Source organism: Salvia splendens, chromosome 9, assembly GCF_004379255.2.
Source record: "Salvia splendens isolate huo1 chromosome 9, SspV2, whole genome shotgun sequence".
NCBI lineage: Eukaryota > Viridiplantae > Streptophyta > Magnoliopsida > Lamiales > Lamiaceae > Salvia > Salvia splendens.
This window is the reverse complement of record NC_056040.1, coordinates 7628099-7651798: the sequence shown is the minus strand read 5'-3', so window position 1 is coordinate 7651798 and position 23700 is coordinate 7628099. Positions and strand designations below refer to the sequence as shown.

At 37.6% G+C, this 23700-nt stretch overlaps 4 protein-coding genes across 5 annotated transcripts in view; 3 read left to right on the top strand and 1 right to left on the bottom strand.

Annotated features, from left to right (window-relative positions):
- Window positions 1-635: 635 nt before the first annotated feature.
- Window positions 636-1930, top strand: LOC121749082 (E3 ubiquitin-protein ligase RING1-like). Its single transcript, XM_042143695.1, has 2 exons — window positions 636-693; window positions 748-1930. The coding sequence occupies exons 1-2, from the start codon at window positions 636-638 to the stop codon at window positions 1233-1235; spliced, it is 546 nt and encodes a 181-aa protein (XP_041999629.1). The 3' UTR covers window positions 1236-1930.
- A 9624-nt stretch (window positions 1931-11554) lies between these two features.
- LOC121747123 (E3 ubiquitin-protein ligase WAV3-like) lies at window positions 11555-14808 on the top strand. Its single transcript, XM_042141113.1, has 2 exons — window positions 11555-12175; window positions 12526-14808. Exons 1-2 carry the CDS (start codon window positions 11945-11947, stop codon window positions 14464-14466), a joined length of 2172 nt encoding a protein of 723 aa, XP_041997047.1. The 5' UTR covers window positions 11555-11944; the 3' UTR covers window positions 14467-14808.
- A 623-nt stretch (window positions 14809-15431) lies between these two features.
- Window positions 15432-17269, bottom strand: LOC121747125. Its single transcript, XM_042141116.1, has 3 exons — window positions 16979-17269; window positions 15962-16088; window positions 15432-15885 (listed from the first exon to the last, which is right to left on the bottom strand). The coding sequence occupies exons 1-3, from the start codon at window positions 17170-17172 to the stop codon at window positions 15814-15816; spliced, it is 393 nt and encodes a 130-aa protein (XP_041997050.1). The 5' UTR covers window positions 17173-17269; the 3' UTR covers window positions 15432-15813.
- Window positions 17270-20527: 3258 nt separating this feature from the next.
- Window positions 20528-23700, top strand: part of LOC121747124 (protein ENHANCED DISEASE RESISTANCE 2-like) — a 4961-nt gene continuing 1788 nt past the window's right edge. Inside the window, exons 1-12 of one of the 2 annotated variants that reach the window (XM_042141114.1) lie at window positions 20528-21006; window positions 21426-21500; window positions 21604-21657; window positions 21731-21843; window positions 21971-22098; window positions 22181-22227; window positions 22305-22405; window positions 22628-22723; window positions 22804-22868; window positions 22960-23031; window positions 23229-23375; window positions 23456-23700. The exon at window positions 23456-23700 is cut by the window's right edge and continues 12 nt beyond it. In XM_042141114.1, coding sequence (XP_041997048.1) covers window positions 20854-21006; window positions 21426-21500; window positions 21604-21657; window positions 21731-21843; window positions 21971-22098; window positions 22181-22227; window positions 22305-22405; window positions 22628-22723; window positions 22804-22868; window positions 22960-23031; window positions 23229-23375; window positions 23456-23700 — 1296 coding nt within the window. In that variant the 5' untranslated portion in view covers window positions 20528-20853. The remainder of the gene's footprint in view (window positions 21007-21425; window positions 21501-21603; window positions 21658-21730; window positions 21844-21970; window positions 22099-22180; window positions 22228-22304; window positions 22406-22627; window positions 22724-22803; window positions 22869-22959; window positions 23032-23228; window positions 23376-23455) is intronic. The other variant, XM_042141115.1, reaches the window with a different exon arrangement.

Here is a 23700-nt window from a genome sequence, read left to right as displayed (position 1 = left end):
ATATCCGGGAGTCATCTTAGACAGTTTTAGCTCGTATCCGGGAGCCATTTTAGACAGTTTTAGCTCGTATCTAGGAGCCAAATCATTTTTTTCTGACTGACAGTTTTTACTCGTGTCGAGGAGCTTATTCAGACAGTTTTAACTCGTATCGAGGAGCTAATTCTGACAGTTTTGGCTCATGTCGAGGAGCTTTTTTTTTTTTTTGACCATCCCTCGGCCCATTCCAGCTCAAACTATGAGCCCATTTTTCATTTCTTTTTTTTTTTTCCTTCTTGAGCCCAATAACACTAGGCCCAAATTTTCTTGTAAACCCAAATTGAGAAGAGGACTAAACAGCGCCTCCCTTTTCTTTTCTCCTCCTATTCTCATCTCCAACAGCAACCTGCCGCCAGAGCTGCGGTCCATTTTTCCCCACCTAATGAAGCTGAGGTAGCAATAGGTAAGCTCTGAATAGCACTACTTAAACCAGGAGATGGCACTCTTCCAATATCTGACACAATTGCTCTTTCATCTACTCCTAGTGATGGAAAATCTCTCTCAAAAGCGGCTTTGCTCATCCCCGTGTTTCCCAGAAATCATGGTCTGAGAACGTCTTAAACCATCCCTCTCAAATTTACCTAATGAAGGGTCTACCAATGGATCTGAAACTTTCTGATGAGAATGCTGGCACGTTCCAGTGGAATTCCGACGATAGTGAATGGGATGAAGCTGAAGCTGAAGCTGAGCCAAATGTGTTGATTAATTGAGGAAGTCAGCTTGTGATACAAGCACACATTGGTGAATTGGAAGAGTCTTATGTTGGGAATTCGGGAGATGATCTCGATGCCAGGGGTTTCGAGGACCTTCTCGACCATCTCGCTGAAAATAATCAAAGTTCGAGGAGAGGGGCGCCTCCTGCTTCGCTATCTTTCATAAACAATCTGCCATGTCTTACGATTAACGGAGACAAGCAGCAGCAGGAGTGTGCAATCTGCAAGGACTCCTTCACACTTGGCACTCGCATCAACGAGCTTCCCTGTTTGCACCTGTACCACCCTTCCTGCATCCTGCCGTGGTTAGCTGCAAGAAATACGTGCCCACTTTGCCGATATGAGCTTCCTACGGACGACAAGGAAAGAAACGAGAATCAATTGATCTATGATTCTGATGCCGGCTGTGAGGCGACACTATCTCTCTCCCCCTCGCTGGCTGCCCCGCCTTCGTCCTCGGCGATTGTCTCCTTGATTCGGAGATGAATGGTTTGGCGGTGGCTGATATCTCCCCCTCGACCAAACACTTCATCCATTAGCCTCTCATGGCTGCACCCTCTTTGGCAGTAGCCTCTCCTCTCTTGGTGGGTTCCTGCTCGTTCCTCCTTAGCCAGCCTCTTGCATTTGCTGCTCCCTCTGCTGAAGCGGCTCTTGTCTGCCTTCTCCTGACATGACATGACGGCTTCACTGTTGTAGCTTTCTCGTGATTCATACTCCGGTCATCCAACATAAATTTGGAGAGGGATTGTTCGGTCGGATACTTCTTCTCCCCCTCGGACGGACAAACCGAGGACTCCTCTGGTTTCTTCACCGGCAGTGTTCTGTCATTCCTCTCATCTCCTCCGGCCATAGCAGCCTCGCCGGATTTGCTTTCCTTGCCGTCCTCCTCCAGTTTTGGCTCATGTCGAATCCGCCCACGCACGTCTGCAGAGTGGTGCCTGCAGCGCTCCTCCCTCTAAGGGATCTGTTGAGGTTGTCCATCGCCACTCTTGGCAACATTTCAGTGCGGATAACCCCAGTTTGTTGTCTGCATCAATCATACTCCTCATTTCTCCCTTGTCACTGAAATAAGGGACAGCTAATGCAGTTTCTTGCATAGTTGATTCTATCAACTTCTTGCCTCCTTGAATCTCCTCAAATTAGAATTGATTGTGTATTAATTAGAATTGATCTTATTTTTCTCTGCATGACATAACATTGACTGAATATAAATTAGAATTCATCTTATTTGTCTCTCAAAGACATATAATACCATGTATAGAGGTTGTACACTATATACAATGGGTATAAACGTTAACTAAGAGGGACGCTATAAATTAAATCCTAATTAACCTTCTATTCATAATAAATTATATGCAAAGACCTAATTAATCACCAAACCTATTCACAAGAACCACTCATTTTTGTTTTTACGTTTTGTATGTAAATGAAATCTCCAAACAACAAATGAATTACTATAAGCTGCGTTTCACAATTAGCATATGTCATACTCTTTCCATCTGCGATAAGAAATCTCTTTTTTCATTTTGGTTCATCCGTAAATAGGAGTCTCGGTTCATTTTTACTATAAATGATTCAGGAACTCTTTTCTCTCTCATTTCATTTTCACTAACTTTTTTCTAAACATTTTTTTAATATTTCTTAAAACTCATGCCGAAAATAAACGAGTCTCCTATTCGTGGGCAGATGGAGTAATTTTTTTGTAAAGAAGTATTCATACAACGGACTTATCAACCAACGGTATTATTTGATCGACTCGAATAATGGATTGATACACATTGAGTTGAGGTGGAAAACTAGGGCTGGCAATTTTTTGCACGACACGATTACACGACGCGAGCCTGCACGAAATTAATGGGTATGTGTCAAAGCTTATTGGGTTCGAGTCCTTATCGTGTCGACACGTTAGCGACACGAAAATTTTGTGTCGTGTTCGTGTTACCCGTTAAGAAATAATATTATAACAATATTATTGTTTTATTCATTTTAAAATTTAAATTAGGTTTAGTCTAATGCAGCACTTAGTATTAGTATAGTGTCGTGTTCGTGTTATCGTGTCGTGTCGTTATCGTGTCGACACGATAACGACACAACACGCACGATTTGAATGAGATATGTGTAGACAGATCTTGGAGGGTAAAGTAGTCATTTGAATCATTTGGTTCAAAAGCTTGGCGCCAAAGCAATTCTTTTGTCAACATATGAATTGAAATGTCAAAATAAAATTTAAAAATGTTTTGGAAGTATAAGCTATAAATACTGTACTTGTGAATACAATTCTGATTGTGGAGCAGCCAACCAACAATTTTATACTAGTAACTTTTTGTTTCTTAACCAGTAATATATCATTTGATATTGATTGTAATGATATTTTGTGAGACTTGGCTTTATAGAATTACTTAATAATGTTATGAATAAAAAAATAGTCCTCCAGTAAGAGTAATTATGTGGAATATACCAGCAATGCCCACACAAATTTGGTTAGGGGCATAAATGGCAACCAAAACACTTCAAGCTCATTAAAAAATTCTAAATTGGGCCAGTCTCATATATTAAGCCCAATAAACAAGCCCATATCACAGTTTTGGAGAAAGCAACCCAATTATCAAAAGAAAATGAAAAATCCAAAACGGCTCAATATTTAGAATTTCTTTTTTGGAGATAAACTGCCACATTGTATTGCATAGTTTATTAATGTATAGAAGTAAAGCCAACAAGAGTTACATTTTAACTTAGCAAATAAATAGTCCATTCTGAAGTGGGTAAATTTTTCATACTTAGCCATGCAACATTCAATTTACTCCTCAATCATATTTATATATATATATTTTAATACAATGGTACAATATCTAATCATGCATATCTTAATATTTGTGTGCACTAATGATAATAACACCTAAAACGAAACACTACGCACGACTTGTCTCTTTCAAATTAATTCTACTACTAAGATAGGATTATCTCCGTGACGTTATAGATATTTTTCTAAATTGGAGTAGAGAGAAGTAGCAATCACCATTTATTTTTTCTAATTGCAGTGATTAATTAAGGTGATGTGGATTAGGTTTGACTTATAATGCTAATGATGAAATGCACATGTGACATCATAATTAAGTGGAAAACTACTCAAGAAAATGCTTGACTCATCCATCAATGAGATGGATGTGTATGGGCACTACATCAATTATTATAGGAGAAAGTATCATAGAAAGGGAAAAATGCTTCACACCTTTGTATTCTCTTTTGGTGCATCATAATCATCATCTATTTCTCTCCACTATGCCACTAAGATATCATTAAGAATAAGCTATGATCTCATTTTATGCAAATTAAACAAAATTAAATAAAAACAATTAATTACATGCTATATATATTCTCATAGTGAATTGTAATTATGTTTGCTTTCCATGCCACCTTCAAGAGATAATGATGATTGCTTGTCCTACATGATAATTACACGTTTTGAGCCATTAGGCCATCCACAACGCTCTCTCTTATCCGTCTCTTAACCATCTCATCTCTTAATTATTCATGGGCCCCACTGTACTTTTCATCCCATTTCTTAACTAAGAGACAACACTTGCTACCCTCCATCTATTAACCGTCTCTTAACCATCTCATCCCTTAACTATTCATTCAATTTTATTTTTTATTTTTATTTCCAGCAAATTCAATTAATAAAAACACACTTCATTAAATAAAATAAAATTACAACTTAAAATTCTAAAAAACTTAAAAAACATAATTAAAAATCCTAAAAAAATGAAAAATACATAATTTAATTTCTTCCGCTCACTCTCTCTAATTTCAAAGCTCAAAGAAGCAAAAGAAAAATCATGTGCGTCTACCGGTTGCCAAATTTTGCCCAAATGTGTTCTATTAGATCCTCCTGGAGTTGGGTGTGGGCGTTAGAATCACGTGACCTTGCCCGAACAGACAACCGTTCTTGCAAAGACGGGTGCACTCCACTGCGAGGTGGACTACTTGCGGTAGAGCTTCCCGGGGTTTCAGGGTCGAACCAATTTCCCGCCTCAGGTCCTTCGTCGACGACAATCATGTTGTGCAAGATTATGCACGTATACATGATGTCGACCATATTTTCTATAAACCACGTACGAGCCAGGGCTTTGATAATATTGAAGTGCACTTGGAGAACCCCGAACGTCCTCTCCACATCCTTGCGAGCAGCCTCTTGCTTCTGCGCAAAAAGAGTCTGTTTTTCGTTCACCGGCCTATTGAACGTCTTCACGAAGGTTGGCCACTTCGGGTAGATGCCGCCGGCAAGATAGTACCCCATTTTATACTGCTGGTTGTTAGCGATGGAGTTGATGGTCGGCGCTTTACCATTCAAAACTTCGGTGAAGAGGTCGGATTGGTTGAGCAAGTTGACGTCGTTGTTCGATCCGGGGACCCCGAAGTACGCATGCCAAATCCATAGCCGGTAGTCGGCAACGGCCTCGAGTATAACGGTGGGGTGGGTGCCTTTGTGACCGCTCGTGTATGACCCCCTCCACGCCACATGTCAATTCTTCCATTGCCAATGCATGCAATCGACGCTGCCAAGCATCCCGAGGAATCCGTGCACTTCTTCGTGAAGGTGGAGCAGAAACTGACAATCTGCCGTGCTTGGCTTCCGGAGAAATTCGTCGATGAAGGCTGCCCGGACGTCTTTGCAGAAGTTCATCAAGCACATTCTCCAAGTGCTTTCTCCAATGTGGAGGTATTCGTCGAACAAATCCGTCGTTTGTCCAGTAGCAAGCTGACGGATTGATGTAGTACATTTCTGCAGCGTCGTGTGGCTGAGACGGCCGATGGCGTCGAACCCTTCTTGGAAGAACTCTTCCCGGGCTGCCAATGTATTTGCTATGCGCAGAAATAGCCGTTTCCGTACGGGGTTATCACAGAAGTAGTCGCGTACTAACCTTGCGGCGGCTTCCTCCCGGTTACGATGGATGTAAGTCCGGGATCGTCTTTGGGGCGGCGCGGCTTCCTACGCCTCCCTACGTCGATCTTTTTCAAGCGATTCTTCTATTATTCGACGCATTTGCTCAAATGGATCCATGAATGGATTAAATTTGGGAGAAGAATAAAAGAGATGATTTGAGATGAAAAATGGAGAGGAAAGAGAGATGATTTGATAAGAATATGTGTGTTTGTGTGTGTGAAAAAGGAGTATTTATAGAATAAAAAAATAAAAAAAAACAAAAAATAAATAAAATAACCGTTGAACGGTCACATTACCGTTTTTTAATTAATTATTTTTTTTATTAAATTCAATTTAAAAAAATGATTTATTGCGTCAGCGTGACGAATCCCACTCGCGGGCCGGCGAGTGGCGTCACGCCCAGCGCCAGCGCGCTCCACGTCGTGCGGGCGCGTGGCGAGCTGGCGCGCCAGCCGTCTCGGTGAGACGAGCGTCTCGGCGAGACAGGGACGAGACGGGACGTTGCAACGCGTCTCTCGTCCGTCTCGTCTCGGAGGGACGAGATAAGAGACACCCGCGGGATGCGTTGCAGGTGCTCTTAAAATCTACACACAAACTCCATTTTAAAGATAAAACCCTAATTATTTATCAATATAAGCTTGCAAATGTCTTGAATTTGTAATTAACAAACTAATAGAACAATATAATTAATGCATTGAAGCTTGTAAAAAATGAGAGGACTATGTCACATGTCTATGTGCAGGTAGATAGAAACAAGAAAGTCATTACCTTAGTGGGAGGCAATGCACAAGAAACTACAAAATCTTGGAGTTAAGAATTTAGAATAAATAAAAGAAGAATAAACGAAAAGAAGAGGGATAATTTTTTGAAAAATAGTGTGCTTTCTAGTTGACTTGCCCCAGAAAGTCTGGCAAATTTAGAGGGGATAGTAAAAGGGAATCATATACCTTTAATAAAGGTTATCAAAGGATTCTCTTTGTTAATGTATCTCTAGCCATGTTTGTGTGTGTATAATTTAAAAAAAAATGTGTATAAAGATTTACTTTAGTTCTCTTTTTCACAATAAAACACACACTAAAACAACACATATACACAATCACACAAATCTAGGGTTAGGGGTTAGTGTTGTGTAATTTATAGATAAAATTGTTTTGCTCTTTGTGATCCCCACCCAAAACTCACTAAACAACTCAACCAAGAAGCTGGGTGAAGAAAAGTGTGTGTGATTAATTGGACTTGTTTCTTGGTGTTTTTCACACAAAAACACAGTAAAAACACACACAAGTAGGGCTAGGGTTGGGGGGCATGTGTGGTCTCAAAAGGAGGTGTGAAATGAAAAGGAGCCACTATCTTGGTTACTAGTTGGTGTTTTTTTGTGTGGGAGAAGGAATAAAGTTTTTTTTTTTTTTTTGCAGCTTAAAAAGATATATGCCATTTTCGCTTTTAAAAGGTTGGCTTTTGAGGGAGTAAAAGTAAAAATAATAAAGTGGGAGGAATAGAGAACACCACTACGTACCTACTCAAAATCAGTTTTTATATGTATATTTTTTTTAAATCAAAGAATACGAATTATGTGACATGCTTCTTATTTTCTTTTTCCTTTATGATATTTTATATGTACTTATTTATTTTTCATATTTCTTGTCTTCTTCATTGTGGGATTTAGATTCTGCACTAATTTTGAAGTTGAGAAGATAAGAGGTTATTTGTCAAGATTCTCCATTTTGACGGTGTTTAATTGGACAATTTTTATTGATGCTCTACCAACAATTTTAATGGAGAAATGCACTAGTAAATTTGTTGCTTCCTTAGTGCTTCAAGCATTGATACATGGGAATGTAACACAACCTACAACATATTCCTCTGGCCTAATTAGTACCTCATTTAGTGGAGTAGTTACGATTTCGTAATAAATAAAGTAGACGTTAGGATTCCACTTATTTATTTGTGATTAATTCTCATTTGGTTAATATATACTAAGAATTTGACAAAATAAAGACTCGCGTCTAGTTACTAGTATTCGTCACACGCAGATATGATTATTGGAATTTATAAGAAAAAAAATCTAATTCGGAGTACTATTGCAACTATGTAAGTAGGTGTGATGTACCATTGCTCAAAAAATATATTAATGTATTTTAATAAGTATAATACACTTTTTTATATAAACAATATAGTTGCGGATCATACATAGATCAATATCTACATATAACCGGAGAAAAGAGTTTTGCTTGATTCTATCCCCAAGAATAATATGGCATATATATAGTGACAATTTTCTTTGGTTGAATTAAATTAGGGGACACTCTCTAGAAAGAATCCAGCTGTAGTAAATAAGCCTGAAAAAGAAGTTGAAATGTTCATCATAAAATTGAATTTTGACAAAAATTTCTTGTAATATTAAATATATGGAAGAAAAATCAGTTGACATGCACGGAAAATGAATCAGGAGAAGTTTGACATAGTTATTAAAATCACACGCTTGATTATTATATGTCTCTTCTCTTCCAGAAAGCCTATTTGATTTAGCAAATAGAACAAATTTGAATTTGGTAGTTCAAACATAAATAACAATGATTAATTAAAATTTATAAATTTAAACAACCAAGTCCTCGAGTGCCAAACTTTGACTATTATGCTGCCGAAATCGATGACCTTTGTTGGAAAATAAGTAAATTAATAACCCCCACGCTTTGTGATAACCAAACATTGACTGGACTAAATTCCATCACAATGTACTATGATTTTGATATTAAAACTTTCCATCAAGTTTTTTTTGTTTCATAGTACATTTTAAAATTGTAATTAATGACACAAAAATTTTCAAAAATTCCTAATTATCTCCTTTGATTCTATTTATTTCATTTTATTTTTTATATTTTTGTTTTTTAAGTTTAAATCGATGTCGTTTGGCCGCCAATGTCCTTATATTAATATATATTTACCTCACTATTAATTGAAATAACCAAAACTTTTACATGTGTGAAACAATTTAGCATTGGATTTACCCTAGAATAGACTATCATATCGTGCGCCGGTTGGAGATTTTGAAATTTAGTAAATTGTCATTAAAAGGAAATTAATTCCAAATATTTTGTGATTTTAAAGACAATTAATCCTAAAAACTTGACCTTTTCGGAATATTATCAACGTATTAATATCTTTCAGCATCAATCAATCTCTCTTAATACTTTTCTTTGTAGAAAAAATAATACTACTATGACTGTTCTTGGACACGATAAAACTAGGCTAGGATGTTGATTACTTGATAATAAGAAACCACGACAGGTAAAAAATTTAATTAGGTGTAAGATGTGGCAATTCATTATTGTAATCATAAATTGTAGTTAAAGGCATGCATTTTTTACCGAAATTTTTTTTCCACCATATTGACCCTTCCATGGCCACGAAAAAACGAACAAAAAGTAACACTATAATTTTTGGGGTCATATTTATCAATTATTAGTAACTATTCTTTACCCATTTGGAACTTTTTTTTCCTCTGCAAATGGTATGATCATAGTAAGCATTTTCGGCCTACCATGCAATAATTACCATGCAATAATGTCAATTATGTGCCCACTTGAGAACTTTCCAATGGTCAAAGAAATTTTGTGGCCAAAAATAAAAAGAAAATACATTTATAAAATTGAATCATTATATGTGAGAGTTTTCGTTTTTTAATTAAATATTTTTCCAAGGACAATGTTGGGGTTGGTTTGAAATAAGTAATTTAAATTGGTCCCATAATCGGATATTTTCTTACTGGCCGGCCATTTCAACAAATGCGGTCTCCATAATTAACATTAAAATTTGATTGGTTTAAATAATAATTTAAACGTGAAATCAAGGAATCGGTGGTTCTGGATTGTTTGAATTTAACTAAATTAGTAGTAGTATAAAATTAAAATAGTGATACAACGTGCAAAATGTAAACAAAAACTAAGGTTTATAAAGATACGTGTTCTTTGATTGTCAAACTATTGTACGCCAATAAAATTTTAATGTGTGACAACGACATTTTTCAAAAAATATTCAATGCGATGTATTAGCCTTTTGACATGAATTTATTAGAGCGATTATAGTTTAAAATGTTCCTGGCATTTATCTAAGGTCTCAATATTCTTACGAATCTGAATTTTTGAGATCGAAAAGTCTAGCATAATCATCATACTTATGTTTTAAAAAATTTAGATTTTAGCATCAAAGTTTTTGTCGCTAGTGAAAGTGACGGAATGGACAATGATACCTAAATAAATGATCATATATATACCGAGGCTGTAGAATCTCTTTACAGTCAATTATAGTTGACCTTTTTATTTCATTGGTATAGTATTTGACAACTAATATTTCAGAAAATTATTTGTTTAGTTCAAGGAGACGAACAATCAACGTCCAATGTATAGAACGATATGTTAAGCTCTGTCCTCCATGTTAAATTTTGGGAATATTGATATTTAAAATCATAATTTTTTATTAATTAAGTAAATTTTAAAAATATGAGATAATAATTTTTCAAAGTTTAACAATTTTCCCATAATGATCAAAATTGAAATCAAATATGATGTGACCACAAAACAATGTTATTTGGACAAAATAATGTCATTATATTTCGATTGTTGATTAAAAAAATCAATTTACTTTTATAAATAATTGAATTAGTCTATATTGTGTCGTGTTTGATCAAGAGATAACGAAAAATTGTGACTTAAATTACAATTATTCTTTCTTTTATTATCTAAAAAATTAGACTACATAATTTTTTAGACTTTGACACAAGACATCGCAAACTATTAGTATATCACTTTAATCTTTGAAATTTACATTATGGGTGAATTCTACATAGATGTATAATCCAGTTCCTTTTAGAGACGGAAATAATAATTAATTAGTAGGAGTAAGAGCATCAGCAATGGCGGACGTCCGCCATTGTGAAGCCCTTCCACGGATACGGAATTCCGCAAAGGAATTCGCCATTCCGCGGAATTCCGCCATTGCGTTGATGCCCGCGGAATTCCCGTTTAATGTATTAAATAATTTTTTTTGGTTCCTATATATACATCCTGTTGAACTTCATTTCATTCGCACTACTTGTATGTTGACAGCATCGCCGACATCATGTATGTACGCATGTATTATCATGCACAACACGATTGCCGAATATGAAGGTCCAACACTGACTGATTGGACCAATGATGACGCGGATGCTGCGGGTCCAAGCCACGACGTGGCCACTGGCAATGTCCACATGGGGATACCCCACGACGATGTCGATCGAGTCCGTGCATTCGCCGACATGCGCCAAAAACAAGCTCATGTTCGACTCCAGAACGATATTATTGAAGAAGTATGACAGCGGAGGGGTCGTCGTTGATGTGGGGGTGGACATTATTGAAATGTATTTTTTAATTTGGTGAAATGTACTTTTCTTTTTTTATTAATGGGATATTTTTCCCTATTTGTGTCAACTATTTAATTCCGTAAATCTCTTACTTCCGGAAATTGTTTAATTTGTGAATTTGTGAATTTTTTTATTGTGGGAATTCCTTCGGGAATTCCGCGGGGAATTCCGTCACTGTGCAGTGGGAATTCCGTATGACGTAGCAGTGCAGTGGAAAGTCCGTATGACGTGGCCGGAAGTATTTTTGGGAATTCTGCACCACTGCTTATGCTTTAATAAAATCCCAAAGGAAAAGAGTCAAAATCAAAACTCCCAAAAGTACAAATGTATACCATATGGGATATGTATTGTACAAGTACATATTCTACAATTATCTTCAGACAAAAACCACAGGGAAGTCAAAAGCCCCTCCCCCTACCCACCCAATCCCCCTGTAATGCTCCAATCAATACATATACAACCCACAAAGCTACAAAACAAACAGCCGAGGTCAGCTCACGTCTTCATTCACTTCTTCAACTCCTTCCCCACTCTCTCTCTAGCTCTCATGGCAGCCAGCAAGCAAGAAGAGTGAAGCAATTCTTCACTGCCCAGTTATATATCACTAGGATTTTCTCTATAGAAACCATTCAGTCTCAGCCAGCCCGCCCTCTTCTTCTTTTTTCTTGATTTGCGTGCTTGACAAATCTTATCCTCTTCTTCAAACAAAACCTATTTTTCTCATTTCAACAACCCAACTTTTCTTCGTTTTCTTGCTATAAAAAAGATTTCTTCTCCTCTCTCATTTTTCCCTTTCTTAAACAAGGTGGGTGCTTTTTTAGGGGATTCTTGAATCTTGAGTGAAGTGAAATGGGGAGTAAATGGAGGAAAGTTAAGCTTGCTTTTGGCCTCAATCTGTGTGTCTACACTCCCAGAAATCATGTGGCCGACAATGATGACGATGAGGACTCTCCGCCGCCGTCCGAGCGTCGCTCCGACGCCGCCCTCCTTTCACCGCCGGGTGATTGGACATCTGCTCCGACCACTCCCTCTTCCAATAGGCTCAGGCTCTCCAAGAGTTTGAGTAGATCTTCTTCCAAGGTTTCCTTCTTCCCCTGTTCCCTCCTTTGACCTATTAATTATGTTCCTAATTGTGTAATTCTGTTTTATTCCTTTGCTTATTGATTTTGGTTGTTTGTCTTTTAGCTGATAAAAGTGGAAATTTGTGAGGAGGTTTTCAGCAGCTATCTATATGTGTCTTTGATTAGTTTCTGCAAAAAATGGTTGACTTGATTATTTGTTGTTTTTGTTTTTTAGAGTATATGAAGCTTTAGTTCTATGATTGGAATTTGTGTAGATTATCTTTACTAGTAGTATATCAAATGCATTTAGTTGCTGACCCTGTGATTTTAGATAAGTTGTTAAAAATGGTTTCTTGTCTTGATTTGCAGAAGACTTGCTCCATATGTTTGGCAACGATGAGGCGTGGCGATGGGCAGGCGATCTTCACGGCCGAGTGCTCCCACTCCTTCCATTTCCATTGCATTGCTTCTAATGTGAAACATGGGAACCAAATCTGCCCTGTTTGCAGAGCAAAATGGAAAGAGATTCCTCTGCAAGTCCCAACTTTGGAGCCTCCAATGGGGAGAGCAAGGATAAATCCAGTAGATTGGCACCAGAACAATGACTTCGTGACCGTTGTCCGTCGTCTACCTCCTCCTCGGTCAAATTCCTCGCGTAACGTTGCCCCATTGTTTCAGGCTCCAGATCCAGCAATCTTCAATGACGACGAGTCACTGGATCATGAGATAGACTCTCCCGAGAAGAGTTTCTCCAACAAGAGCATATCCGAGGGTGATGATGATCGGAGGAAAGTTGCTGTCATGACATACACCGAGGTTGCGGCCATTGCAAAGTCAAGCACGTCGGACAGTTTCACTGTCTTACTCCACCTGAAAGCCCCACTCTCCAATTCGTGGCACAATGCCACCAGGAGTGACGCCAAGCAGCCCAAAATTGCACAGACTCCTCGTGCTCCAGTGGATCTTGTCACTGTTCTTGATGTCAGTGGGAGCATGGCAGGCACAAAGCTCGCGCTGCTCAAACGAGCTATGGGGTTCGTGATACAGAATCTTGGTCCCAATGACAGGCTGGCTGTCATAGCCTTCTCTTCAACAGCGCGTCGCCTTTTCCCCCTCAGGAGAATGTCCGAAGCTGGTCGCCAGCAGGCTCTACAGTCTGTTAACTCTCTGGTTGCTAATGGAGGAACCAATATTGCTGAGGGATTGAGAAAGGGTGCCAAAATAATGGAAGACCGGCGCGAGAAGAACCCTGTTGCTAATATAATCTTGTTGTCAGATGGACAGGATACATATACAGTCAACAGCAATGCCAGCAGCCAGAATCAACCAAACTACCAGTTGCTTCTTCCGTTGTCAATTCGTCCGGATGAAGCCTCAGGTTTCAAGATTCCCGTTCATGCGTTCGGCTTTGGAGCTGATCATGATGCATCGTCCATGCACTCAATCTCAGAGATCTCCGGAGGTACCTTTTCTTTCATCGAGACTGAGAGTGTGATTCAGGATGCATTTGCTCAGTGCATTGGTGGCCTTCTGAGTGTCGTGGTGAAGGATCTGAGCATTAAAATTGAGTGTGTTCATCCGAGCATTCGTCTTGGCTCATTGAAAGCTGGAAGCTATCCCAACCGTATCTTGTCCAATCAAGGGATAGGATCTATCGACGTTGGAGACCTGTACGCAGATGAAGAGAGGGACTTCCTGCTCTCCGTAAATATTCCTGCTGAGACTTCAAGCAAAGAGACATCACTGTTGAAGGTGAAATGTGTCTACAATGACCCCTTGACGAAAGAATCAGTAACCCTAGAAGGCAAAGAGGTCAAAATTGAAAGAACTGACCTAGCAAGACAAGAAGACATGTCAATTGAAGTCGACAGACAACACAACAGGATCCGAGCAGCAGAGGCCATGGCACAAGCTCGAACTGCTGCTGAGAATGGAGACCTAGCCGGTGCTGTTTCCATACTGGAGAACATGCGAAAGGCTCTATCAGCAACCGTATCAGCTAAGTGTCGTGACAGGCTCTGCGCATCACTTGACGCCGAGCTCAAGGAAATGCAAGAGAGGATGGCAAGCAGGCAAGTCTATGAAGCATCAGGGCGGGCCTATATTCTATCCGGACTAAGCTCACACTCATGGCAGAGAGCGACAGCTAGGGGCGATTCAATGGATGGTTCAAGCCTCGTTCAAGCCTACCAGACCCCGTCTATGGTTGAGATGTTGACCCGTTCACAGGCCACGTTTCTGGGAAGCCCCTCAGCACAGAGGCTCCTTCGGCCAGTGTGGTCGTTTGCTTCACAACCAAAGCCAAGATAGTGGGTGGCTGGGACAGCAGTCACCAGAAGGCTAGGCTACCGCCTTTTTCGTGTTTCTTCACTGCATTTCAAGTTTTGTCTAGGAGGTGGGGGTGACCAGTCTTGAATAGTATTCCTGTCTAATGTTGTGAAGGGTATTCAATATATTTGGGAAGAAGCGGGAAAAAGATGTATCTAGGAGAACAACTGGTGTATCTTAGTCTGTGTGATTGTTGGGGGTGGTGTAGATAAGGGGTATATGGTTTTTGAGATAATTGGGTATTATTAGCTTTGTGTTGTGGAGGTACGAACTATCCACTTTCAATATAAGAATCTGCAATACATTTTGTCAATATATGTTCTAGTCTTTGTTGTAATCTCAAATTACTCTTGGCTCAGCTTCATGCCTGACCATCATCAAATGAAACAAATACTTTGATCTCTAAACCGAGTATGATGACCTATTGGCATGATCAAAATGTGACATGATGAATTTGTTCAATTTCCTTGTAAAAGCATGTAAATTATGTAAACAGCTAACCTGTTTGAAATTTGATAAAAAGGCATATTCACCTTTACAGTTCATCTCGTGTTGACTTAGAACTTCCATGATAGAAAGCAGCTTCATTTTCGAGCTCACTTTACCTTTCTCTACATTTGCCTTTGAAGGTTCTTGTTCTATACCACACCTTTCTATGGCAATGGCATTATCATTAAGGAATCACAGAGTCAGAGAGAGAGAGAGAGAGTGCACAAGCTTATTTCGTAAAGAGAAAAAGTGTTCTAAAATGCACCCAGTTCAAACTACCAAAGCTTGAATTCAAATATTATCAATCTTCTATATTAATTTTGAGAAACTAGTTATAAATAAAATGTTGCCTAGTCGAAATCACCACACAGTTGTTGATTAGGTCGCATTTAGAACGCTGTAAAAGAATAGGAGTGCATGACAGCATGCTCCTTAACACTCATGAACACAGTAAAACATTTATGTAAAACTTTACAACTAGCACGCTGACAAAGTAGAATTTACAGTAATGTACTAACACTCATTAGTGTTATACACAGTTGATCAAATAGAAAGAAGTAGATGGCTCTGTGTGCAATTCGATATCTACTTAGAAGAGCCAAAATTGATTTAAGTAATGGACTACATAATACTTCAAGCTTTCAGTATAAATAGAAATTCTACAAACATGTAGTACTAACCAGAAACTAGATCAATAACAGGAGCAAAATCAAACAAGCAGACATGAGAAGCTTATTCTTTCATAAAACTGGCTGACTAGAGTAGGCGTCTCTAAGGTTTGATACAGAAACGAGCACTTTAAATGTCGCAACGAACCTTCTAAAAGACACCAATACAGCTTCATTTGTCTTCTTTAGGCTTGGGAATTTTCTTGTATTCATAATTATCTATGTCAACCATTTGTTGCATAGCCTGTAAAAAAGAGCACCCTCCACATTAAAACCTTAGCACAAACCACATTTCAAATACACCAGCAACAATAGGTTACCTTCAGCTCTTCCTCCAGCGATGTCTTTTTAGGGTTGTAAGCATTTAGAGGTCCTGTTCGTGATAGTGCTTTTCTTGTCTCAATAATTTCCCATTCTTGGTCATCCTTCACTTTAGCAATGTCCTTGCTGAACAAAAAGTTTTGCACCATTAAACAAAATGCAACAGATGAACATAGAATACCTCTACTGTGGCAGACAATGCACCTCTATTTTCAATTTTTCATATACCTTAATTAACAAAAGATGTTGCAGGTGAGTATGGATAACCAACCAAATCAATCTCCATTTATCGCATGAATGTGTACCAAAAAAGGTACTAGATCAATTCCAAAGAAAGAAAACATATACAGGAGGAGAAGAAGCAACTACCTCCCAAGATATGCAAAAACTATTAATTTCTCAAACCAAACGCATCGTGCAACCCCCTTACACTAGGCCAGAAAGGAATCCTAATATACATGATGAGCGAACCTTCAAAACCAGCTATAACACCTAAGAATTCTTCCGAACTGCATAGACAAATACTACTATATGTTTCTGGCCTGACGAATGTTTAGGTCTTGATGAAACAAGAAATTACAAGGTGATAATCCTTAAACAGATAGAATGGACTACTGTAGTCATTATTTGAAATGCTGCATGCACCTTAAATCAAATATACGAGCAACGAGTTGGATTGCAAATAATTTCTTGAAAATAACCAAAACTGATTCCTTTAGCTATATAAAGTTTGCACTCATACATGAGCACCCTAAACTTCGTCTAGTCATCATGAACTAGTAAATCAGCTTGCATTGTAATATCATTTTCAAAATCCACCTAATTAGATCACATATCTTCACCCAGCAATATATCTCCGGGTTTTTCCAATTTCAGAGGTAGATAACTCTTGTAAAATTCAAAAAACACCACAGCGTAGATCCCGGCATATTTTAGGGGTGAATCATTCAATAATCATACATCTGTGCTAAAATTACAGGACAGAAAACTACGATTGAACTCACATTCAAACTGACCTCCCTTGAAGTAGATGACCGAGTCCTAGGGCTCCGATAACAGTGAGTGAGATCATCGGAAGACCATATCTCAGAAACGGTGATTGCCTGCCCCAGCGCTTGAACTTTGAGGCTGATGGCTTAGCCCTAGCCGCCGTCGACGGCGCTGATCGGTTATTATCTTCCTTCGCCGCCGCCGTATGAGCAACCGTCATATCCACGCACAATAATTATTTAACCAATTCAAAAGCTCATTGATTTCTCCATCAACAACAAATCATAAGCAAGTTAAATTTCGAGATTCCTCGTCCAAAATAGGAATATGATTCAATTAGCTGAAATTAGAGGAAAATCTGGGCTTTACATGCAATTGAGATGTATATTTGGGCCCAGGCATTTTAAATTAGTCAGGCCCAATAACATTTCATGGAATTTGAATTATATTCAACTGAGTTTGAACTTTGAACAAAAACAGTCGCTGATTTATTCATTCGTATCGATTTATTATAACTGGCGTGAGCAATTGCTAACTCTCTTAAGTTGCTAACTCTTGTAACTCATTAACACAATATATTAAAAATGTCAATACGATAACATTAATATATCAATACATAATGTTGTTGACATTTCAATAAATTGGGTTAAAATTATGCATTGATATTTTAATATTATATATTTTTAGTAAACTGTCTTGATGAATTAATATGAGTTAATAGCTTTAAAGGGTAGGGATATAGCACACCTATTATTATAATTAGGTGGATTCGTGTACGTCACAATATATAAAAGAATAAATCAGCCGCTTTTAGTCACATCAGCCGTATTGAATAAATGTAGATTAATATTGAATCATAATATAAAAATAAAATAATACTATTAAAATATATTAGTAGTGCAGTTGTCCGCCACTAATTAAACTAAAATAATAATATAAATATGTACTTACATATATTAGCGTCGCTGGTGAAAATTATATAATGAAAATTGGGGGGACATTTGGACAAGTGGAATCAAGGATTGTCTTCTAATTTTATGTTTTCTTTAATGAAAGAAAGGTAGGTAGGCTAGGTTTGAGATATGAGATTATGCAAACATGGAGAAGAATGCTAATTAGAAATATACTGTATATATTAATATATAGTCTTCAAATCATCAATAACTTGTGTTTATGGGTGAGAATTTTACAATGGTTGACCAAAATTAGAGTCAAGCATGCATCAACTACAGAGGAATCAAATATTTGGAATTTAATTGATGGATGGAATATGCCTAAATACATAAGGGCATCATTAACCACGGCCCAGTTTCAGGCCCCAAGTCCTCTCCACGTCATCATTCCTCTACAGTTGTGGCCCAGGTCCCAACTGCTCTAACCCTGCAGGCCACAATCCGGGCCGCAACTAATAAATGACACTATTCACAACTTCAACCTATTTTACATGTAAAATAAAAAACGCCGGAAATTTATAACACGGAAAAGTTAATTTCGATCGAAGATTGAAAATTACAACATAGAAATTTTAAAATACAAAATTAAAACCGTAAAAACCATAAAGAATTTTGAATTTAAAAAAAAAAAACAAAAAATTCCGTTGCGGCCCGGCCCGAACACGAAATAACCCTGGGTCGGACCGCGTTGCGTCCCGTCCCGAATCATCTAACGCGAGCACGGGCCGGACCCCGGGACCGTCCCCAGGCCGCAACTGCGGCCCCTGGACCTGCCCAGGCCCCAACTCATCTCCCTCCAACGCGCAGGAAGGGCTGGGACTCGCAATTTACGGCCCGGCCCCTTGCGTTAACGATGGCCTAAGTTATTTTTTGAGGGTGGGGCCGGGCCAAGAAAAATAGATTAATTAATACCTTTTGAAATTAGATAATTTAGTGTTATGCACATCTTTATCATAATAATGAATAAGGTTACAAGGCTAAATCTCTTTTTAATTGTATGGACCATTCACATCCTTATCTCAATACCGTCTCATTCCTTCATTATTCATGAGCTCAACTGCACTTTTTATCCTATCTCTTAACTATGAGACAACATATACATCCATCCATCTTTTAACCATCTCATCCCTTAACTATTCATTCAATTTCATTTTTTTATTTTTATTTCCAACAAATTCAATTAATATTTCATTAAAATATTAAATTAATACTAATAATTCATAAAATTATTAAAAACCCCGAAAATTACAACATCGGTGTCTCGATGCGGTCTCGTCGAGACCGAGCCCGCATTGAGACACCGATGCGGATGGTCTAATGCAGTAGGAGTATAATGTAACTGAACTGGGTGGAGTAACTTAACTTTATAAGGTTACAATATAAACTAAGTCGTCACTAGTAATTGATAGAACTAAAACAATTGAATTAATTAAAGTTAGTTGATTTAAATCAGGTAAAAATGTATCGAGTCAAATTACCTAGATTGACCGGTCCTTGATTAACTAATACTGCAACAAATACAAGAGTGAAATATATCTTCAACTATTAGCTGGTATGCCAAATATTTCAGCTCGACCTTTTCCACCTTCAACTTGTATAAGGTTTTTATATCATGTGTTTCAATAGGTGGCCTACTATTTCATTGAGCATCAATTTATACAATACATAAAATTTGCCCACTATACATGTTTATATTTAAATAATTAATACCAAATCAAAAAAATTATAAATAAATTAGAGTTTTGTGTGAGATCCAAACACCTCAAACGGATTACAAATTTAACCATACTCAAACACCAACATAATTACAGTCATGATATGTAGTATGAAACTTGGATTTGAATTCTAATCGATCTCATTACAGGACTATCTCACACAACTTTTTAGATATTCAAAAATGAAAATTTCATCAACAAATAAAAGCAAATACAAAAAAAGAGATAATCATAAGTGAGATTTAGGTTTGACTTGGAAAGAAAAGCTTAAAAGGGCAAGTAATGCCAGACATTGATCTTGGTATTTCTTGGAAGATATGAATGAGCAATCAACATCCACAAAGTGGCCATCAACACTATAATAACTACTCCAAAATTTAATTTTCAATATTTTTGTCTATATTCAAAATCTTTTTCCAAAAATATTCTTGAGGTTTAGATTGTAATAATTTGGTATATAAATCATAAATAAGCAGTTATGTTTAGAATATAAAAATCTTCTCTAGCAAGTTCTAAAATTTTGAAATGAATATGCATCATAATTATTGTGTCTGCTATTAAATCACTAAATTGTTGTTTTCTAAGTATCTCAATTTTTGGAAGAAAAAGCAGTGCCACAAAACTTATTTTTAGCAGTAAAAATAAGATAAAATAATTAATGGCGGTAAACCATCTACACGTACAAGGTGACTACTGTTCCATCATTTTCTCACAATAAATCCTTCTAAAAATTAAATTTCTCATAATAAAATTGGTAATAAAACCAAAACTACAAATTAAAAAGAATATATCGACGCTAAATTGGTCAAATTGACGACCTTGTATAATCACCAGAATCAGTTAAATTCAAACGAGACACGCAAAATATATTAGGATTACTAAAACAAAGAAATAAGAAATGAAAAAATTGCACATAGGAATTTAGCTCGAAATCTAAAAAAACTCTGACATCTTGCAACCGATGCTCTGGTTCCCTTTGGCGGAATCAGGGGGTCATTCATCATAATTCTTTTCTCGCCTTCTGAAAAATTTCTCTCTTCCCCCATTTATTGTACATGCACATATCTAAATCTCTCTGTATGTGTATGTATATGTGTGTATTCGTGGTGAAAAAAGCAATCTTGGGGCATTTGTAACACTGGTTCTTGATTTGAGGGGGAAAACATCGATAAAGATTGTTTTTTGTTAACTTTTATTTTTCAAAATTATAATTTTGTCTTTGTGTTTTGGGTGATGGGAATGGCGGAAAAGGAAGGGAAAATGCAGGGGTGGTTGCATTTGATTCGTTACAATCGTATTGGGTTGCAGTATTCTCGTAAAAGATACTTCATTCTTGAAGATGACTGCCTAAACAGCTTCAAATCAATCCCCACTTCACACACAGAGGTCCCACTCTTTATCCCAATTTCCATTCCAAACATGCACATATATGTTTGTGTTTTAGTGTATGTTTCTGTCTTTCTTGTTTTGGTATGTATGGGATTAATTGGTGGCACATGCTGAATGTCATTTGTGTATTCTGTTTATATGTATGCATGTGGTGTGTGTGAAGGAAGTAGCTAATTGAATGAATTTGCTTTCACAGTGATTGCCATAGTTGAGTTAAGGTGTTTGATTACAATGGTATTTCTATAACTTTATGGTATCTTTCTCCTTTTGTGAGGGTTAGGATTTGTTGTGTAGTAGGCTTCATTTGATATTAGCAACAAGTGTTTATTTCTTCGGTCATAGGTTTTTATAGAAAGAGTCTACTATTTGATCTTCGGATAAGTATGCTTATGTATCGAACTTTGCTCTTGTATCAGGAGCCTGTGCGAAGGGCAATAATAGACTCCTGCATTCGTGTTGTGGACAATGGAAGAGGGAGCCATCGTAGGAAAGTATGTGTCCTAAAAATATTTCATTTTACCTATACTGATATGTTACCAAAAGGTACAGAATATGGTTTCTCTTTAGGCTTATACGATGTTTATCGTGCTGCAGTTATTTTTCATCTTCACAATATATAATACTGCAAATCATAATGATCAGCTTAAGGTACAGTGTTATGGTTTTTATCCAGCTATGAGTGTATGAGGTGGATGGTAACGAGAATTTCTAATTTTTGTAGCTTGGGGCAACTAGCTCAGAAGAAGCAGCTAGGTGGATCCATGCTTTGCAGGATGCTGCCGTTAAGACGGTAGATTTGGTGTCTTGCTCCAAACGAAAATATCAGCCTTTCAGGTGAGTACATTTGGGACTCATTGTGTATGGTTATGTTAACATATGCGGATTCATATTCTGATCTGAAGAATTTTAAAAATCGGATTATTGTGCTTGATTGTGGAATTTATCAACTTTGACATAACAGCTTGAGTGTTTCGAAAAGAATGGCAAAAAGGTCTATTGATTGGACCTCAGCATCTTCGGTTCATATGGAGGCAATGACCTCTGATGTAATAGCACCTTCACCGTGGGAAATATTTGGCTGTCAAAATGGTAATGTTCCACTTTCTGAATTTGTTGATCAGTTGATGGTTGTTTCCGTAGATGTTTCATTCTCTAACAATGGCATGTTCAGGATTACGTCTCTTCAAAGAAGCTAAAGACAGAGACTCCAATGTTCGGGTGGATATTTTCTTCATCTCACTTTAAAGTTGATTTCATGCCTAGACTCCTTACATTCTGAACTTGCTTTGATTCAGCGGTGGGACGATCATCCAGCCATAATGGCAGTTGGTGTCATCAACGGAACACCTGAAGCTGTTTTTCGTACTGTCATGGCTGTAGATGCCTCAAGGACAGAGTAAGTCTTGCACAATTTAACTCACAACTGTCGAATCTTGTAGCTCACAGAGATTAAGAGCATGTTTTATCAATGTTAACGCGGGACTTGGTTTGGAAGTTCAATGATCAAATAAGCTTAAGTGTTACCGGATTGATTTTCATCGATATTTGCAAATTTTGTAGAATCCTAAGGTTTTGAGAAAAGTAGCATCCAATTAACATTTTAAGTGTGTGTTTGCAGGTGGGATTTTTGTTTCCACAAGGGTAGCGTGGTCGAGCAACTTGATGGGCATACGGATATAGTACACGTTGAACTATATAAGCATTGCCTACCTTGGTCGGACCCGCGACTTAAACATAGGAATCCAATCAAGACAGAGTGGAGTTGCTGACCACATGTTGTATTTTTGTTTCCAGGGCAATGAAGCGCCGCGACTTGCTGGTGCGACGCTACTGGAGGAGAGAAGACGATGGCACATATGGTACTTTACTACCAGAATCTTTTTGTTCTAACTTTATAGTTTTGAAGCTAATTTTAGGAGAATTGTGAAGTTTATGTTGCTATTGCTGCAGTGATTCTCTACCATTCGGTGTTCCATAAAAAATGTCAACGTCAAAACAGATTTGTCCGAGCCTACGTTAAAAGTAATGTATGCTTTGACTTGGAAGTTGTGAATTTAACCCTTTCTATTGTCAGTATTAAAGACGTTCGTGTCTACTTTGGGAAGTGGTGGTTATTACGAACAATGATGCCTTTCTTCTTGCGTATATGGGTTGATCAAACTAGCTAATGTCCCATTATTGTGTATTCATTGTATTCTTGTATGTTGTTAATGGTGTAGGTGGTGGATACGTGATCATTCCTATGAATCGAGGCAAGAAATGTATTGTGAGAAACATGCTTTCTGTTGATTGGAGGTGTTGGAAATCCTATCTCAGAAAAGCTTATTCGAGATCTGTCACTATATGTATGGTTGGAACAGTTGCAGGTAGAGTGGGCATCTTATTTCCTTTTTTTTGGGAGACACCTTTTTTCAAATCCTCTTGATTGTTTGTTTTGTTTTATCAGCCTTAAGAGAAATGTACAAAACAAAAGAAGAAGGCAATATAGATATTGATGTGCCCGAAATTGAGGAGGAGATCAAAACAGAAACTGGTTGCAAAAGGGTCCAAAATGAAACAAACGAGGTGACGCCAGGATACAACTCCGGTACATCCAGCATCTCGGGAATGAATGATATAGGGGATGAATTTTTTGACGTTCCTGCTCCTTCGGACGACGAAGAAGGATGGCATTCAAATACGAATTCAGAT